At 49.2% G+C, this 20,206-nt stretch overlaps 1 protein-coding gene across 2 annotated transcripts in view; it reads right to left on the bottom strand.

The window, feature by feature from the left end:
* The window catches only part of LOC137785263 (transcription initiation factor TFIID subunit 4-like), a 76,931-nt gene that overhangs the window by 46,786 nt on the left and 9,939 nt on the right, over window positions 1-20,206 (bottom strand). For both annotated transcript variants that reach the window (XR_011077469.1, XM_068576407.1), the window contains exons 4-9: window positions 19,299-19,421; window positions 18,865-18,954; window positions 17,668-17,877; window positions 14,175-14,250; window positions 12,340-12,457; window positions 5,550-5,719 (exon numbers count right to left, since the gene is read on the bottom strand). Coding sequence is in view for 1 of the 2 variants with exons in the window: in XM_068576407.1 (XP_068432508.1) it covers window positions 5,550-5,719; window positions 12,340-12,457; window positions 14,175-14,250; window positions 17,668-17,877; window positions 18,865-18,954; window positions 19,299-19,421 (787 nt within the window). In the remaining variant the exon portion in view is untranslated. The remainder of the gene's footprint in view (window positions 1-5,549; window positions 5,720-12,339; window positions 12,458-14,174; window positions 14,251-17,667; window positions 17,878-18,864; window positions 18,955-19,298; window positions 19,422-20,206) is intronic.

Below are 20,206 nucleotides of genomic sequence, written 5' to 3'. Positions count from 1 at the left end.
GGACAGTCGGGACTTTTGATTCTCGTAATTAAAACCTCATCCGTCTGATCCTCCACTTTTACCATCCGGGAGTTTTATAACGCGGCCTTTTATTCATTTAATTTACGAAAGGGATAAACAGGTTTGAAACTGATTTGTTTTTATCATCACTACACTCGCTTCCACGGCTCGCCATTTCGAGAAAAACAACAGCTAAGCAGGTAGAAGGTAATTGTTTTCGCTACCAGCGCACACACACACACATGCACACACACACACCATCCCATAAAAACAAAGCAACAGAAGATTGCAGCTTTCATCTTCCACGCTCATATACATCTACTGTACACACACACACACACATCCGCACGGATAAACTGTCTGGATTAGTACGTGCAATTAACTCCCAGAAATAGGACTCATCACACAGAAAAGTCAATTTGTTTCACAGTCTTAGTGCAAAACTCCAGAGTGGCTTTACTAGCTGAGCTCCTTCGAGTGTGTAAACGACATTGACCATCTCTATTTCGCAGGAGGAGGATAATTTAGTTTCCTTGGAGCAAAACTCATCTGAAGTCATAACAAAAGAGAGGAGGACAGACTTTGGTGGGGTTACTATCTGTTTCCAACTTCCTTTTAAATTATTCCATTACCATAATTTTCTCTCTGGCACCCTTTTTAAGTAAACCACACCAATTATTTAAATCAGCCCAACAATACATATACTCCTCATCCGCTGGAGCTTTGAAAGAGGATGGAGGGAGCCCTGTTAGCCTTGTAATTACAGGGCCAACACATGTGGCGATGTCACGGGGTCAACGCAAAACACTAATGGGCTGAAAAATAAGATCTTTCGGGGACATTAATATTTCAGAGAAAGTTTAAAAGACTTAGCCAGAGAGCCGCAAAAAACACATTCTTGAACTTGTACTGAAACAAGTCGCTATTATTCACCTAGAAAAAAAAAACAGGGGCCTAGAAACAGACTAATGAACCATAAAGCTTTGATATGTGTGTTTGATTTCTACGAGACTGAAAAGATAACAGGAATAACATGAAGCTGTGATTGTAGCGTTTTTAGTCGGGTGGAAATATGTGCAATTTCTTTTTTTATCCATGCAAACTCAGTGGCTCTGGGTCCGTCCGCCACTCGTGTTTCAGACCGAACGATCAAATCTCAAGCAATTATTAGATGTCATGAGATTCGGTGCAGATATCCACGGTTCCCAGAAGATGCATCTCAATGAGTTTGGGAATGTGTTTTTTACCTGATGGTGGCGCTCGGTTAAAAAAGACAGAAGGTCACCAACGTGTAATGTAGCGAGAATGTCTCTTGTATATTCAGGTAAAAATACATAGAAATCCCAATACTGTGGTTTATGACCAAGTACCTGTTAAAGGAGTTACATCAGCTAATACGATCACTTGGTAACACTTTCAGAAACTCTTCTTTCTTCAGCCTTTACACAAAAAAAATCCTTCAGTTTTACTTCCAGAAAAAAAGGGGTCGGTGGTTTTTTCTTGAAAGAAATATGAAGACACAAAGATACACGTCTGTGTACACAGACACACAACAACACATGGAAACCACACGCCCATCCGCTACCTGCACGCATGCACTTTAGATTCAGCATCTTTCTGAGTCGGTCATGTCTTGTTTCTTTTGGCATGTTCTGGCGTTTGTTCTTTTTTTGTCTGTTGTGCACTTTGAACCTTGTCTGTTGTTGTCTCTATGAGCCTGTTGTTGTCGTCTTTGGTGACAAATGAGTTAAGGTAAGACTTATTTCAGGGTTATCGGTAAGACATATCAAGTAAAACAAATCAATAACGTATAACTTATATGTTTGTTTGCTTTGTCTTCCCATTTTTGGTCTGTTATGAATGTCATTGTCTCTTTGCGTACCTAGAAAACTGCTATACAAGCTGAAATTATTATTATAATTATTATTATAAGCTTAATCATGAATCTTGTGTGTGTGTATTTTCCCGCATTGTGTGTCACGCTCTCTTGTTAGATAACACTACTGCAGCTGTCTGCTCGTCACTTTCAACACAACAGACGGCATCGCAAAATCCGACGGAGAGACACAATCTGCACGCGGGCCTGCAAACGTGAATATTTATAAAGTATAGAACTGAATGGTATCCATAGCAACAAGGGTCCCGCTGAAAAAAAAGGAGCTGGCGGTGAACACGAGTGACCCGACTGCACGAGTTTGGATCTATAATACCTGCAAACTATTCCTTCTCTCCTCTGCCCACGGACTCATAAAACCCCCCCGAGATGCCAGCTGACACGCCTGAGTGTGCTGGTGGGGACGAACGCAGCCTGAAATCCTTTTCCCTGCACATCAGGAGTCAAGAGGCCGCGAGGACGGCTCCATCAACAAATGGCAAGTTGTCATACGAGCACGGCTTTTGCCACAAACATACAGCGAACAAATGGCACAGCGGAGCGAAGATTTACAAACACACAAACAGAGCTGATGAACACACCTGACAAATGACTCCGTGAGGCTCGGGGGGGTAAAATGTGGTGAAATGTAAGTGCAGCGTTTTGTGATCTGGAGTGAATTTCACATCGTGACCAAGGAACCGGAGGTTTGATCTCCTTTAAGGACCCTGACATCAGTCTCCTCCTCCAGTCCCCTTTTTGACAAAATAATGAGCAACAAACTTCTTTCCTGACACCTTTGCAACATTTAAGACTTTTGCTGCTCTACATTTACATTTTGTGTTCGCATTAACTGATTTATTTTCTGAACTAAAGCAGTCGGGGCAGTAAAGACGGGAAAGTTTAGTCCTAGTGTGTTGAAGTTCCACTTCTTGGTCATACTAATATAATCTAACTGTAGATGTAGCACAGAAAATGCCACATTACAATGAACAAAGAGACCAAATATAGACCAAATATATTCAAAGAGCTGGACTCAACAATTCGGCTAATTCGGCCAGTAAATCTATGGCAAATTAGACATTTTTCTGAAGTTTTAAAGGACCAGATAATATGATTTAGATAAAGATAAAACATGACAATTATCTCTGATCTTTGTCGGTATCTGATTTCTATCAAATAACTACATCAATTTGTAAAGGTGCAAGTAAAATTTGACAAGTAGAGGCGAGTAGATTTCGGACCCATTTCTAACTCGCCCAACGTTGAACCAACAGCAATTATATTATTCAGTTCCAATGATTTACTCTCAAATAAGCTCAAGCAGTGAAGTTTTGGCGGGAACGAACATAACAAGCAGTTCATTTCACAACTTTAGCAAGCTAGCGAGCTAAACAGTGGACAGCTGGCTAGTTAGCTACGTTTGCTAATCCCGCCATGCTACATTGGTAGCAGAAAATGAGCCGAACAGCGGGCTGGTGGCCAGGAGACTGCCTGCACGAGCTCTTTGAAGAGCTAACTAGCCAGCCGCCTGACTCCAGAGCTGCGACAACACCCCCCCCCCCCCCACCACCACCACCACACCGCCATGAATTTCACCACAACAACTCACAACAATCACCATTTTTCCTTTAGTACGAGTCAAATGACCACTAAAAAATGTGTTTCTGTGTTAAACACAGTATTTCTGACGCCGAGAGGTTTTGTAGCTCATGTCTTACAATTAGAGTCAACACATGTTTGTGTTGACCGCTGTTTCCCCCCTACTCCCCTCCTCCCCCATGCACGTCACGGTAAAACTGACACGACGCGAGCGCGGCATGAGGCACTTCCTGTGTTTTGAAAGTGAATCATGTTCAAGTTGAAGGAATTAAAGCTTGTTAACACAAAGCTTCACATTAGAGTCAACCAGTTGTTCTGTTAATGCATCCTCTCTCTCCCGTAGTTGGATTGTGCTATCAAGATATATTTGAGAACTATACCGAATTAATAATCCACATACAAAATGCTAATCGGTTTGTTTTTACATTTTTCATGTTTCCCGAGAACACATGAGTTTAAATGGCACATCCGTCTTCTTGTTTCTGTCTTCAAGTGTAAGTTTATGCAATAAGCCCATGCATGTGTGTGTGTGTGTGTGTGTGTGTGTGTGTGAGAGTGTGTGTGTGGGCTCCTCAAAAGTATCAGTGGACTATCATTACTTTGAGGAGCTTTTCTAGCGCGCTCCTGCTGTGCTTGTGTTCTGGTTCCTGATCTGGGGAGGGGTGGAGATCTTCTTTGCAGCTTCAGAAACACCCCCCTCCCTCCATGCCCAGCTCAAGGACCAGCCTGAAGAGATATGAGGAGGGAGAGGGAGAGGTTTCTGGAGAGAGAAGAGGAGGAGTTGGGAGAGGACATGAGCCATAAAGGGTAGAAAGAAAAAACGGGGTCTCCACTCATTTAAAAACACACAAAAAGATGCTTGGACCCCGTCTTTTTTGCAGGGGCGACCACTGATGAAGTAAATGGAGAGGCAGAGCGGAGTGGACCTTGATGCTGGCGTACAGGAGGAGAGCGGTGCAGCCCGGGCTCTTCTGATTGAGCGGAGCTGGCAGGCCCGGGGAGCCTCCCTCGGACTGCTGTCAGCTGAGAGCGCAGAGAGGCCAATCACTGACACAACAAAGCTGCACAAGTGCCACTTCCCCAGCAGGGGGCGCCTGAGCCTCCTGCCCCTGTATCATGCTGCGTGTCCCCCCCCCATCCCCAGCCACCGGAGGAAAGATATATATTTTTAAACAACCCTTCGGCCCCAAAGGTGACAGGATAACAACCACGCCACGATTCCACGTAAGGAAACATGACCTGCGGCGCTCCGTTGCTCCACCACGGATACTTTAATTGAGATAAAACAAGACGAGGGCGGCAGACCGCCCTGTCACGTGGAATTATGCCGGGTGTTTTTTGATCCGATGCACGGGAGCGAGATGCTAGGCTCCACTTTGACTCGAAGTATCACGCTCATTATACGTTTTCACAGGTTTCGCCTAAAGTGTTTTTTTCCGTGCAAGAACGAATGTCTGCCTGGTAGCGACAAAACAACAACAAAAAAGGAAAAGAGGTAATGAAGACACTATCACTGTGGTGCGATGGTGCAAACCAACCAAAACCATCTCCGCCTGTATCGATTAGCACGCGCAACGCCGTCCGCCTTCAAGAGTGTCAAGATCCACTACGGGGAGAGAGAAAGAATCAAAATCCCACTGCCAAGTCTTATTCCTCTAAACTCTGTTCCTTTAGTCCAGAGGACAATCTGACAGCCAGCCTTCAAAAGACAAACCCATAAAGTATTTATGTGTGTGCCTGGGGTCCAGTGAGTTCAGACAGCCACTGAAGAATTCATTAAAGGAGGTGAAAGAATTGTTAAGTGTATCAAATTTAAGCCGAGGCCAAACAAGAAAAGGCTCAGACTGAACCGCTGAAGGAGAGAAAAATCAAAAACTGTCTTTAGTGATGACACTATAAATACAGAAACAACATGTTCCTCACGCAAAAAGACAACAGTTGGTGATTTCATCACTGCTGCACCGCCTGGATTTCCAGCTTTGGAGCGGAGGTTGTTTTTGCTGCTCGCCTCCTCTCCTCTAACCGCGGCTTCAGACGTTCAAGAGTTAAAAAGAAAAAGGTCGGCGAGTCTCACCGGTTTCCAGAATCCGCCGGTGGAGCAGGCCCGGGTGGAGAAAGGCTTCGTCTTTGCACGAGCGGATGTGCGTCCCCACGAGCTCAGAGTTGGTGGCGAGGATTCTGGCGCTCTCCTCGTTCAGGTTCACCCCGGCCATGGAGGCCACGTCGTTGATGTCGTCATCGTCCCTGCAACGTGAGAGATGGTCGGTTAGCAGGATACACACAAGCCAGCCGAATCCTCTCGGCGATATTGCCACTGTCGACTTGCCGATCGGACATGTCGTGTGAAATTGTCACCATCGCGGTGACCTTTGACCACTAAATTCGTATCAGGTTGTTTTTTCTTGAGTCCTAGTGGACATTTGTGGTAAATTTTTTAGATAATTCTGTCCACATAAACTAAACTGAACCACAGCAGGTTGTGGACTCTGACGTCAGAGGTTTAGCAGCAACGACTAGCAGTGAAGTTGTGACGTTACGAAGCTAGTCGAGTAAAATAGTAACATTTAACACCTCAAAGCTGCAGACAGACTCTCGTCACAGCATAGGAAAGCACTTCGCTATCAACTGATGAGTGACAGCTTTGTTTAGTCTCATTCACTGTAACCAGTGTAGCATTAAAGCATGAGGGAATTAACAAGCTAGCAGATCAACTAGCAGACGGCTGGCAAGTTAGCTAACTTGCTAATTCCACCTTCCTTTAATGCTACAACGGTAAACAAATTCAAAATCGGTCTAACAAGCCACCTATCGGCCTATGAACCACCAACATGTGCCGTCGCGAGAACAACTAACAACAACCACCGTTTTCACGCGCACCAGTCAAATGACCGCGGAAAACCGCTCAACGTTCTCGTCCTGTTCTGTTTTTGTGGTTTAAACCAGTTGCTTTCATTTTCAAGACACAGCAATGGAACAGAACTACATGAAGAAAATTATAGTGTGATATATTCAGACATATTATCATTTGTTTAAACCAATCATGATAGTATTGGACGGCGCTTTGCACAGGATGCATCTATATAAAAATGTTGCAAGAATGAGTCCTGAATCCTGGTCCCTCCTTTCAGAATCTTTTGCTGTTTTGTTTTTGTCTTCCTGAGATTGGGACGTACTAACGACAACCACCTGGCAATTTAAAGTCTTCTACCCGGTTCTAGTTTGATTTTACGGTTTCCACACATCTTGGTGCAGAAGACACACCACAACAGAGAATTGGAATGACGTATTTCAGGGCGAGCACACTGATTTTGGGCGCTTTGGGGAGAGGCCCCTTTGGGGAGCTGTCTTTAGGGATCTTGTCCTCGTCGCAGCATTAGTGACCCCTACTGGTCGGCCCGTCTGCGCCGCCTCCTCCCGTCTACGCCCTTCGCTGTGGGGAGAAACCGGCTTTGGGGCTGTAGTGCAGGGGAAATGGTCATGACAAAATGTAAGAAAGGGTAACTCAGCCCGAGTGCCTCGTAAACACACAACACCCACCCAAATATCAGTATTCATGTCTTGACGGTATCAACATACGCTCCTGCTTTTATTCACAAGTATTTTCCTTGGCTGACAACACGCATTGGTTTTGTTACAGAGGGCTGCGTGCTGGTCTTAATGGCACAGAAATCCCATCGCGGGGTCTATTTGTGTCGGGCGCTCTGTGAGGCGGGGAGATGAAGAGCGTTTGCGCGAAAGCTAAGGATGCTCCTGAGGATTGGCACCGAGCCGTGATGAATCTGGCCGTGCGCTAATGTCAACAAACTCTATTTGCACACACCGGCTTCGCTTCCCCGCTTCTCTTTGATGCGCTGGTCATCTCTCACAGGCATGAAGCCTGATTTCACAGCGTTTACGTGTTCTCTCGCATTAGCGGGGACGTGGAGGAGGCCCCCCTCGCATCCTTCAAAAGGCTGCGACTCTCTTTGGGAGTTGTCGTCGAGGCAAATCACACACACACACACACACACACACCTCCTCCCCTCCCTCCTTCTCCCCCATACAATTACAGCACTTGGCAGGTAATGGTTGCGATTCCTGGCCTGAATCAAGCCGAGCGGTGACGTGTTGTGCTTACAGGACTGGCCCGGAGCGAGCAGCGGATCCTCTAAGTGGCTCTGACGGAAGGGAACGTAGAACCGCAGAACACACACCGAGAGAGCGTGCCCCCGAACCGCTCACTCCCTGGCTCACCTCCACAGTCATTTGCGTCTGATTGCCACCGCTGTCGGTCGCGGCAGAGCTCGATTGCGTGCGTTGCTGCGCTTTGCGTGTGTGTGTGTGTGTGTGTGTGTGTGTGTGTCTGTGCCCGAGCGTGGGCACGTGCCCGCCGGGCCAAACTCCACCCCGCGACGCCCTCCCGCTCCCTGGGTGACGGCCGCGGAGAGCAGATATGAAACTTGACACCACGGCAGGAGGTTGACAAAGACGATTAGAGCATCTCCCTGAGCCCTGCACACCTCTACCTTCTGCCCTCTCTCTCTCTCTCTCTCTCTCTCCCTCTCTCTCTCTCCTCCTCCTCCTCCTCATCCCCTGCTCCGGTCTAATTACGCCCTCACGGAGAGGATCTACATAACGACACAGGCAGGGATACGCAGGATTATACCCTGTCCGTGCACCCCTTCTTCATCGCGTCCTCGCGGATAACTCGGCCTGTCCTGAAAAGGAACACGCCCGAGGCCATGCTCAGTCTGGTTAGGAGGAAACGCCGCTCCGCTCCACGCCACCGCTCCAAACCATACGCGCGGTCTGGTTAAACGTGCCGGTCGGGTTGATGGCCACATCAGGTATTTATCACATGTTCAGAAACGGTGACAAAAAGAAGAAGAAAAGAAACACATTGGCGGGCAAACGATGAGAATGATCTGCAGCTTGAATCTGCTGGAGGAAGCTGAGCAAGGCAGCTGGAGTTGTGAGGCTGACGGCAACACAACAGGTTCGATTAGATTGTTCACGTAAAATAGGTTGAAGGCCTTATGCATGAATCTTATATCTTATATACTAATCATTTGAAAAAATTAAAATTGTTATAAAAATGTTTCTGGTAGATTATTAACCTCAGGGTTGTGAATGGATATCAGAAGTATATATATATATATATATATATATATATATATATATATATATATATATATATATATATATATATATAAACAAACAAATTTCCACTTTTTTACTTAAATAAAACTTTGCATAATTGGTTTCACGCACTCTAAAAACACTATTAACTGTGTTAACAAGTGCAATTCCTGCAAACTGGCTTAGGTAATACTGTACCAGTTGCGATGCATGGCATTAGCCTATTTAGCGAATAAGTTTATGTAAACCATTCGTGAAAAAAAAATACATAAAAGTGAATTTATAACTTTGCAACCTCTAATGGTCTGATGTTCAAACACTAACAGCTCTGATGAAATAGAGGAATGAGCCGCAGAAGTCGTCCTCTTTTTCCATTCAATTCCACCCGGCGAGTTAGAAGTGTGAATTTATTTAATGCACAAAAATCTACATTGACTATATTATATTATACATAACAAAAGAACATGAGGGGCAACGCGGGGCGGGGCGGTTTCAGCACGGCGCGGGAACATTCAGTCCGAGAGCACGGCGACGGTCGGAGCTGATGGGTGTTTTTCTCTCGACCGGCGTGTCAGGAAACAGGGCCTGACAGTCCAAATAAGGCGAGCGCGAATCAGCGAAAGGCTCGCCGCTAACAAAGCAGAGACGCAATTAGCTTCTACCGCGAGAGCTCAGGGAGCGGCCTCTTCAGTTATTGGTTCTGGGCCGGCTCGGGGACCGGGAGCCGCCGGGCCCGCGCGAAGACATCCATATGCATGTCGCTTTTCCATATCAAGCAAATGTGTGGAGCGGAAGGAGGGGACACACACACACACACACACACACACGCCATAGGTGGGGAGAGGATCCCTATTTAGAGGTTGCGCGTGCTCGAGCGTGTGGATGGATGGACATACGGGGGGTTGCATGCACCATCACAGCATCAATAGAGGCAGAGCAACCCCCCACCGCCTGGGCACAGGGGCCTTTATCCACAGGGGCCTTTATCCACAGGGGTGGTGGTGGTGGTGGGGGGGGGGCCTGATTGATCCCTGTGACTAACACCCAGGCCGGGCAGGCTCGGCGCCCTGAGACACGGGACCACTGGGAAAAGAAGCTCTCCACGAGGCGGCTGATGACCCGATGGGTGGTGACGAAGGCCCGAGAGGGGCCAATAAAACCCGGCAGCAGCACGAAGCGGCTCGGTGTTTAACAGGCGGCTTGTAATTCAGTGGACCGCCCGCGCCGGAGCTGCCCGCCGTCATCCCGGCTGGCCGGCCGTGTTTTAGACGCTTCGACGGAGACGTGGGGCAAAGTACGTTCGCTTTGGATGTGGCCCGCCGATAAACACATGTTCCAGACTTTCCCCATTGTTGAAGCGCCCCGTTGACCCTCCTAACACGAGCTGACCCTGTGGCTGCTGTGCTTCCAAGCCTCTGCGTCAACCAGCTCACCTGGGAGGTCACTTTTGAGGTCTAATTGAGTCCAATTTGAGTTGTATTTTTTCTTTTTTTGCCTAACATCGCAATTTAGAGAGCAACAAAGGATGCAACCACAAAAGCTGAATGAATTTGCTTTGCTGGACAAGGGAGAAAGTCAAAAAAAAAAAGTGCTGTGTGTGTTTTTTGTGCGTGGTTTTTCCCCGTGCAGCTACTCAAGTGTTTGTGGACGCACGCGAGCGTCTTGATGTCCACGGCGTAGGGAACGGGGTTGAGATTCGGGGGGGGGGGGGGGGGGGGGTTGAGCTCGGAGGGTTGGCAGAGGGCTGAGGGCCTCGGCTGGCTCGCCTGTGATTACAGCGGATGTTGAGTGTTTACAGAGAGATGAAGGGGGGGGGGCACAGAGACAGCTGCTTTCACTCTGTACTGTAAACTACCACACACACACGCACGAACACACACAGTGCCACACAAGCACTTACACAGAAGGCTGGGGCTGCACTGGAAAACCCCACAAGCCCCGCAGTGTGTGTATACATGTGTGTGTTTGTGCTACAGCTGGCCCGCCGGGACCCCGGTGGCTCGGAGTGACAGCCGCACACACACACACACACACACACACACACTCACACACAGACGTGGTGCGAGCCTGGTGGGACGAGAGGCTGGTGGATGCCGGCTGACCGGCCAGGCAGGACGGGAATTTTTATGTCATTTTATGACAATTTTGCTCATCTTTTACGTTTAGCTTTTGACGAATTTTGGAAGCAGGAAGGAAACAAAGTTCCATAAACGGTTCACACCTGCGCATTTGAGAGAGGAAAACTCAGTAGAAACTGATATTTTTCGACATCGTGATTCACAGAAAAGTGTAGGCGGGCCTCTTCGCCGTGTAATGTGAAGTTTGCGGGCTCGAGCTGGAGATTGAAGATGACAGTAAAAATGTGTTTGTGTGGCTCAGAGAGGCTGCCGAAAGAGAGCCAAACGAGCAGAAAACAAAATGAGAGATGACGATGAAGTCAAATTTCAAGGGATTTATTTTTTGGGGCGGTTAGAGCGTCGCGGTGGACGAGCGTGGGACTCGGCTTGTCTCCCACACATAAGTGCAGAGCAGGCCGACCGTCACGTGACCTGGATAAAAGGGAAAATACGCTGCGAAATGTCAGCGGCGTGCCTCTTCCGTGACAGTGGTGCTGTGCGTTATTGGGCTTATGTCGAAACCGGCGCGCCTGTGTGTGTGTGTGTGCGTGGAAGAGGAAGGGGGGGCTGTGATCACCGCGGGGGAAAGAGAGAGGTCGACAGTAACAAGCGAGCCTGACAGCTTAATTACCAACGCAGCCAAAGATTTATTGGTTTATCAATCAGGGCCTCGGGGGGCGGCAGCCTTTTCCCCTTCGGGAGACGGCGGCCATTACCCGCGAACCCGTTGGCCGGCGTGACCCAGACTCCTCTGCCACCCCACCCTCCCACCCTCACACACACCCCCACCCAATCCCCCGGGTCACGCCAGGCCAACCCTGAAACCTTGCTCCTGTCAGCACACGCAAACACACATTGGACACGTAAACAATGCTCTCAGATCTTTAGGGATATACACATATGTTCATGTGCATCCAAGCAGGGACACAAACACGAGCAAACAAGAGAGGCGTATATGCAAACACACGCCAGCACGCATATGCTGCACACACACACACACACACACACACGCACACGCAAAGACCTCGCGCAGAACATGAACCACAGAGGCCAGCATGTGGGCGATGAACCTTTTATGTTTTGAGACAAAAGCCCAGCTGAAGCGGTGGAGACGGGAGAGAGCGGCGCTGCGGGCTAAAATGCCGTATGTTTGACTTAACCGAGAGGTATTCTTTCTCAGAACCGCATCCAGAAGAACTCCCGACCATCTGGACGCAATTACCTCGTTCCTAAAAAAAAAAAAAAAAAAATCCCCCCCCAAAAAAAATCAAACATAAATATGAAGCCGCGGCTCGTTCTGCGATCCTGTTCGAGGACGGGTTGTGTGACACCGACACGAGGAGAGGGCGATCCGCGAGGGGTCGATCTATTGGCTGGCTGGTGTGTTGCTATGTGGCGGGCGCACGGGGGGAGAGAGAGAGAGAGAAAGAGAGAGAGAGAGAGAGATGGCCAGTGCAGGCAACTGGGCTAAACACTGGGAGTCCTTAGCTGAGAGTGTAGCCTGTAGTCACATGCAGGGGTATGGTGGTGGTGGTGGTGGTGGTGGTGGTGGTGGTGGGGGTGTGTGCATCTTAGTGAAATGCTGCCCCCGTGTGGCGGCTGCCCGGAACAGCAGTCGGAGAGCCGTACCTGAAAGAACCTCCTCCGGGGTCGTTGAGCTTGTTTTTCTGATTCCCAGAGATCTGAACGGCAGCCGGGCCCACGGGACTCCTGCCCGCTTGGATGAGGCCTCCCTTCCCCATTGTGCCTGTTAGGAAGGGAGGAGGGGAGGAGAGGGAGGGAGAGGTGGGGACAGAGAAGAAAACACAAAACAAAACAGGGGAAGGAGTAATGTTATCATTGAAATGTCCCCTTCCATCTGCGTCAAACATCTTCCCCGTCTAACGACTACCTTCAAGTGCGTCTCTGTCATCCTCGCAGGGGTAGATGGAGGGTAAGGGGGGGGCGGTGTTGGAGAGGAGGGAGGGCGGCGGTACCGTCGCCCTCCCCGGGTCAGCGCGGACGAGCGTCGCTCTGTCAATACCACTGCGCCTCACCGGGCTCTCCTTACACTCCTCAAACGCATCGCGCTCCGAGACACAAGCTTTTTTTTTTTCTGCTTTTTTTTTCCCTCTCTCTCTTCTTCTTTTCCGGAGAGGCACAAGGACTGCCAGAGTGAATTTAAACTTGATTTTTAACAGGCATGTTCCTCGCCGAGAGGCACGGCGAAAGTATTTTTAGAAACTATCCCCGCATTCCAATTTATGGGCATAAAACAACCTACAGATCTTCCACTGCAGGCGATCGCAGGGAAGGGAGGAGGGAGGGGGGGGTAGATCAAATTTGTATGCACCTCCGAGCACGCACGCACGCGCACAAAAATAGGTACACACACACACACACACCACCTGAGAGCACACGGCTCCTCTTTGGGGAGCGTTACGCCCGGCTGGTGCTGGGGCGATATTTGCGGGGCTTCTGTTGGGAAGAGTGTTTGTGAATCAGTGTGAGTAAGCAGCGGCAGCGCAAATGTTTGAGAAGGCTTCATAACCAGACAGGAGGAGGAGGAGGAGGAGGAGGAAGAGGAGGAAGAAAGCACCTGTTCTCTCCTGTCTGTTTACACATCTTACAGTCTACTGAGAGAGCTGTGAAGGTTTCACTAATGGCTTCCTTTGTTCGACCCATTTCGCCGGCTCTTCATTCCACCAGAAGGTCGAGTTTGAAATAAATATAAATAAAGAAAGAAAAAAGTTGCAGGCCAGAAACAGACGCGGGGGCGTGCCGTCTCGACTTGAAGCGAGCGTGGACGAGTACGTTACAAGTCAATGGAAATACGTGAATTGACGTGAATTGAAGCGACGCGGGGAAAAAGCCAAATTTGACTCATTTGCGGGAGTTTGAAGTCGGGTGACGGTGCTCCTCCTGTCATCATGGACATCCTACTGCTGCTGTGGAATCAGGCAAGAAAAAAAATGATATCCGTAGTTGGGCACTACGAAACTATGGGCATCAATGTCTAAGAACAATATTGAGGCTGTTGTATCTACGCCTAGATGGCGTAGATACGGGCTCCACTGATAACATTTCGGCATCCCTTTTTGTCCGTTTATTGCCGTTAAATCACAGCTGAATCTGTTCGTTTTGAGTTCCTCCGGCGGCAGTGAACCAGCTAGACACGGCGAGTTCCCCCGATCGCCTCGGGATGATGTTGTGAACCCAGACAAGACGGCGTTTAGTTTCCCCCGGGGGCTATGTGGGACTTCTGCAACACGCACAAGGTAGAAACGGCGGTTATGTCGTCCGCTGTCAATAAGCGTGAATAACCACAAATGGTTAGACGCGAGTAAACGCATCGCACACAAATTTGCAGTTGTGAGCGCGGCATGAGACGCGAAACGAGAAGAAGAAGAAGGAGCCCTGAAATGAAAACATGGACGACGAGCGTCCGCACGCGAGCGGGTCGGCGGCCCCTGCAGACGGCCTACCTGGCGTCCTGATGGACTGCGTGATGACCACGGGCATCCGGACGTGGCCCCCGACGGCGCCCGTCGTCTTGATACCCTGAGGAAGCAAAAACAAGACAAAGAGAAGAGAAAAGACAATGAGAACGTATGCCGAACTGTAGCATTTTAAAAGAACGGATGAGAGCGGAGAGGAGGGAGTGCAAGACTTTAACGCCATCCCTGAGAGGAAGCGTTCAGGGTGGAGGAATCAACTTCGGCATCCCTTTGCAGACTTGGTTAGTGAGAAGAAAGGAAGCCGAGAGCCGCTCGATCTCCATTCCCACTGCAAGACGTGGGAAACGTCTGCAGCGGTGCGGCGTCTGGCGCTCGGGACGGATTTCTGTCACTGTACGTGACCTACATTGGCGTTCCCACGTGAGACAATAAGTCAAGACTGCGGTGAAAAAGTAGTTGAGAAGAAGAAGAAGAAGTGGATCTGGTGGAGGAGGAAGGAGAAGGAGTAAGGAGGATGAGCGGGAGTGAGAGAGGGGGGGTTGCTGTGCTTGGCTATTAGAGTCACTTCCTTCCTTTGCTAGCAGCCACGGGGCCTGCCTCGGGCTCAGCCATCCATTCCTACCAGTTTGCTTCTTGCTGCATATTTTTTAGCCTTGTTTTCCATTCCCTGACACATGCTATATTACTGTTCAAGCTGCTTTGAACACAAAAAAAGAGAAAAGAGAGAAAGAAAGAACGAAGAAAAAAAAAAAGGACAGAGGCCATTTTTTTTCCCAGAGATCCACTGCAGGGGCTTGTGAGAGCGGGAGGGGAAAGAGGATGTGTGTGTGTGTGTGTGTGTGTGTGTGTGTGTGTGTGTCTGTGTGTGTGTGTGTGTGTGTGTGTGTGTGTTCGTTCAGTGCAGGCAGGTGCAGTGTTTGGCAATCAGAGGTTAAACAGGTTTTTCCCCCCTGATTTGAAACCAAGTTAATATTAAATGTCTGTAAACAAAATGACACGTCTTTTTTTTATAAGGTCACACACCGGTGGTATTCCTCAAAAAGGCGCGTTTGTTGGCCTTTTTCCTACGATTTCTGATCCTGTTGTCTTATTTGAAGGACCGGCTACTGAAAGCACAACTCCTTCTCTCTTTCACATCTGCACACGTCGTTGCAGTGCAGAGTAAAGTAGTGCAGCGGTAGTGATGTGGCCTAGTTACTGGTCTCCATTCATTCACCACCAGATACATCATTTGCCCCGAGGACGGTTGAGGTCCAGCAGTTACTAGCAGTGTGATTCTTCACAAAAATCTAATTACAAAACCGCCCTAAAATACCAAATAATATTGGACGTATTGCTGGTATCTTGCAATAAAAACAAAGCCGCGATCACGTTGAGCCCAAACCGTGTCGCACGACCTGCAGTGACAGCGACATATGTCTTTGAAGAAATGATATTTGGAGAATCCCTACGCACGGCGGTGATTGTCGTTAAGTTGCGATCGCTCCACTTTACAGGAGAGACGTTTCCACACTGTAAGAAACGCCGCGGTGGAAGCAGAGCCGGATGCAGCTCGCCGTCTGCTCTCAGACTGTTGGCGCGCCGAGGGCCATCATTTACTAATGTTTTGTGTGATAACTTATGCTGGTGTTTTATGCATGTGTGTGTGTGTGTGTGTGTGTGTGTGTGTGTGTGTGTGGTGGGGGAAGATACGGAGAGAGAGAGAGAGAAAGAAAGAGAGAGAGAGAGAGACCAGAGGCCTGTTCTGGACATGGACTGCGGCCGCCACGTTGCTTTAAAAATTGACCCGGGGCTGACCTAGTTACCTCGCTTCACCCTTCAATGGTTAACGGGCGGAGGGAGAGAGGGAGGGAGGGATGGAGGGAAGGATGGAGGGAGGCGAGAGAGCGATGCGGGGGTAGATACAGTGAGAGAAACTGTTAGGAGGAGATCGAGAGAGAGAGAGAGATAGGAGCAGAGAGAGCAGAGGATGCAAAAAACGCGGGAAGGAGAGAAAGCAAGTGAGAGAAAGTAAAAAAAAAAAAAAATAGGAAGATGGTGAGAGAGAAAAAGCTAAATGTAAAAGAGAAAGCTCAAACCCTCCAGCCCTCCACGCCCCCATGACCTCGCTTGACCCCCCCTGCGGTCGGCGTTTGCTGCTGGACGCTTTCCGCTCCGTCACCGGACAAACTGCTGCTAACCTTGGGAACTACTCGCCCGGTTGCCAGGGGGATCGGCTGACCAATAGGGTGCTTGGGATGCAAAAAGGAGGGGGGGGTAAGGGGGGGGGGCACCCACACACACCCCTCAGTCACAACGCAGGTATTGTATGAAGCAGAGGCGACCGGCCTGCTGGACTTGCACTTTATGTGTAAAACAATTCATGTCGCCTGTAAAATAAATATTCTAACGGCAAACCGTTTAGTTTGTGAGACAAAAACAAACAAGAAATCCAGGTTTTACTGATTAAATTATGACTTCATACGGAAGGATGCAAAATGATTGAATAATAGGAAAAATAACAGTAATGCAGAAATGTTGCTAGTGTGAATCACACATAACAATGTGATAGTGAAACACAGCAGATGGGTCAGTTGTTGGCCTAAAAGACACACACACACTATCTCTACACAACACCTCGCCTTGCATAAATGAACTGAAGCATTTAAAAAGACAAAGACCAGAAAGGGTCCCGCGCTCCTGATCAGCTGTCAAGACGTCTCGGCGGGACAACAACAAACAGCCATCGAGGCCAGACGGAGAATCCTGTGAAACACGCCGACTCAACCGGCTGGTGTCACGTCCACACCTGGCTCTGCAGCCGTCACATTGCAGCCTCGCTCGCCTGGATGCAGGAACCCCAGCGGATAAATACACAGGGTTCACACAAGGTTTGACCAATGTCCGTGACTTTAAACCGCATTCCCATGACCAAACATTTTGTGAAATATGGGTGCAAACATAAAAAAAAGTGATAAAATGGCGTATATAAACTAACAACGAGGATTCAAAGCACACAGTAAACCTTAAATGAATGAGAGACAATAGTTTGATTAAAAGCATAGACATTTATATAGATGCCTGTATGTTTGCTGCTTATACTTTGAGTGTCTTTCTTTTAAAAAGCAGATTCATTATTTCAGACTCAGCGTAAATGAACGTCATGAACACATGAATATAACACATTTACAGGACTTTTCAAAACTTTTGGGATTCTTCTCGGCCTTGAAATAACCATTTTATAATGCCATGACTTTTCCAGGTTTTCCATGACTGTAAGAACCCTGAATACATGAGATGTGATATATATATACACACACACACACATGTATATATGTATATTCTCAACCTCCTTCGCTTACGCGCTCCACGTTCACATTTTGAAATTGTTCTGGACTACGATATATATGTTTGACTTCCAGTGTTCTGCTTCTGAGTCAATTCAAATAAGCCCCGGATGCAGCAATGTGTGTGTGTGTGTGTGTGTGTGTGTGTGTGTGTGTGTGTGTGTGTGTGTGTGCATTGTCCACTCGGTACGTACCGCGCCAGCTGCATGTCCCGGCGTCCCGGCGGGCAGCGCGCCGGCGCCCGTCGTGACGCTGACGCTGTTGGGGTGGCGCGCGCGGACAGCTGGCCCGGCCGCGATGGCGGGAGGGTGGCCGCAGGGCGCCGGTTTGACTCCCTGCTGCGGGGGCGGGGTCAGCGAGTGCTGACTGCTCAGCAGCGACAGCCTCAGGGCCGGGAGGCTCTTCTGTTGACGGGCAGAGAGAGGTCGGTGGTTGAGAGTCGGAGAGCGGAAGGAAAAAACACACATGAACATACACAGCTGGGAGAAAGGACAAAAAAAAAAAGCAAATGGCGGTGTGGTCACTGGCTGGTTTAGTGACGGTGTCATAGTTACAGGCTAATGATGCCGAGATGTCTCACTTCACACCGTACGTTGCAGACAATGATAAAAAAAACATTTCCTCATTTCCTTCCTCGGTTTAATTTGATTCTACGAGGGCGACATGCCGCACATGAAACACGGCCGCGTCCCGATAACCCCTCGCCGAAAACCTGCGGAGCCGCTGCCAGCCTCCACGCCGACTATTTCAGGCAGATTGTTTTGACGTAAGCGACCTAACGCCGCATGACAACGTGTGTCTGCGGCCGCGTCGGGCGGTCGGGGGCCTTGATGTGACGCTCATCGCGGTTGGCTGGAGAAAAACCACCGGCGGCTGCTGGCAGGGACGGCTGCGGGGGCCACTGTCACACACAGTCAGAAGTCAGGCCAGAGGGGGGCGTGTGTGTGTGTGTGTGTGTGTGTGTCTGTGTGTCATTCTACTGTCAGGGGCCTGGCCATCACTGGCCTTGGTGCCAGGGAAAGGACTACTTCAGGGGGTTTAGGAGAATCCATGTGAGCGCCAGCTTGAGGAGCCACGTTTAAGGGGGGGAGGGCGATTTAAGGGGCGGGTTCGGGAGCAGTTCAGGAAACGGTTTGATTTTAGGGGTCAAGTTAGAGCTAAGGGGCCCAGTTAACTGTTAAAGTTGGGCCCCAGTAACCACAGGTGAGCTTAGGGTTAATTGTTGAGCAGCCGGTTCAAAAAAAAGGTCGATAAAAGGCGGTTTTTTAGGGTCAGGCTGAGGGATCGAGGTCAGGCAACAAGTCAGTGGTGAAGGAGGCAGATTTAAAAAGATGATGGAGAGCAGATTAGAGCAAATAGAAAATGAAAACGTGTAGAAGCGAGACCCACACCTTGAGAAAGGGCACCAGGTACGGCTGTGGAGACGATTTGAGTTCAGTCTGCAGCCGACTCGTGAACTCCTCCGGGTCGATCTTGGCATCCTGTCGAGGTGAAGAGGATGAGGAGGTTGACGAGGAGGAGGAGGAGGAGGAGGGTAGAAGGATAAAACACTAGTTCACCAGAGAGACAGTAAGTTAAACCACAGCACGGTGATTCGAAAACGCGACAAGATGACATCTCTGGCTCCTCAGGTCTGGAGCGAGGAGGGTTTTTTTAGGAAAGAGCTTCATGCTGCCATCTACAGGTTTGAAACATTCATTACAACAACACACCAAAGACTCCTGTGTGTATTTCAAACGTACAAACTGAAAAGGTAAGTCACGATTGAGGAAACACTGCGATTCAATCTGAATATAGGAAGAAGGAAAAAGGAAAAAGAGCTCACCAGCAGGTCCTGAACCAGAGACTTGACGTTCTTGGAGGTCTCCGGGGACGGAGAGTTGTGTGACGCCAGCTTGATGAGCGTGGCCAGGAAGTTCTTGCACTTCTTGACGTTCTCCTGCATTTCCTGTCGAAGGTAGAAAAAAAACATTATTCCCTCCCCCACTGGTGTCGGAAAGCAAAGAAGAGCCGGCAGCTCGGGCTACAAGTTGCTCAAATCTTCCTTCTCAAGTGCCGAATCAACATTTTCAATAAGCGATCTCGGGACACTGGGATCAGCGCCAATGTAGGGTCAGAGGTCAGAGTTTAGAGGAAAGGTGCCGGCTCAAATCCTGAGCAACGGGACATATTTAATCTTAATAATACTTAGCAGAGATATTACAGAATGAAACATCTTGGACTTGGCACAAGAATCAGCACGCCGCCCGGTCATCTCTGGAGTTAAATGAGACGTGGCACCTGTCCACCCCAAAACCTCCAGCGGCAACTCACTGTGGCCCCTTGGAGGGCTCTGCGGCCTGAATACATATGGAGATGTGAGAGTCTTTGTGTGTGTGAGCCTGTACCTCTGTGCCGATTATGAATATGCATATTGCGAGAGCTGCATCTGGAAGTCTGTGTGTGTGTGTGTGTGTCCCTGAATCTTGCTGCGTCTTTGTGTCCTTGGGTCTGCGTGCGCTCGTGTGAATGTATGAGTGTGAACGTGTGTGGGCATGTGTGAGACTCTCGGTGCGGGGGCCAGCTGCGCGAGACGGCGAGGCTGCGGGGTCCTCAGGGGAGAGTGAGGGGGGAGATGAAGCTTGTGACACAGCCGGCAGCCGCTGGCGGGCCGCGTGACAAGCGCCTGCCTCGAACCGGCGCCCTCGAGGGTGAAGTGTGGGCGGCGGGAAAGGGTGAAGTGTGGAGGCGAGG

This window comes from Clinocottus analis, unplaced genomic scaffold (assembly GCF_023055335.1).
Source record: "Clinocottus analis isolate CAN_PGR_092001 unplaced genomic scaffold, fCliAna1.0.p SCAF_1, whole genome shotgun sequence".
NCBI lineage: Eukaryota > Metazoa > Chordata > Actinopteri > Perciformes > Cottidae > Clinocottus > Clinocottus analis.
Note: the sequence above shows the minus strand (reverse complement) of the source record. Positions and strands in the feature narration are given on the sequence as shown.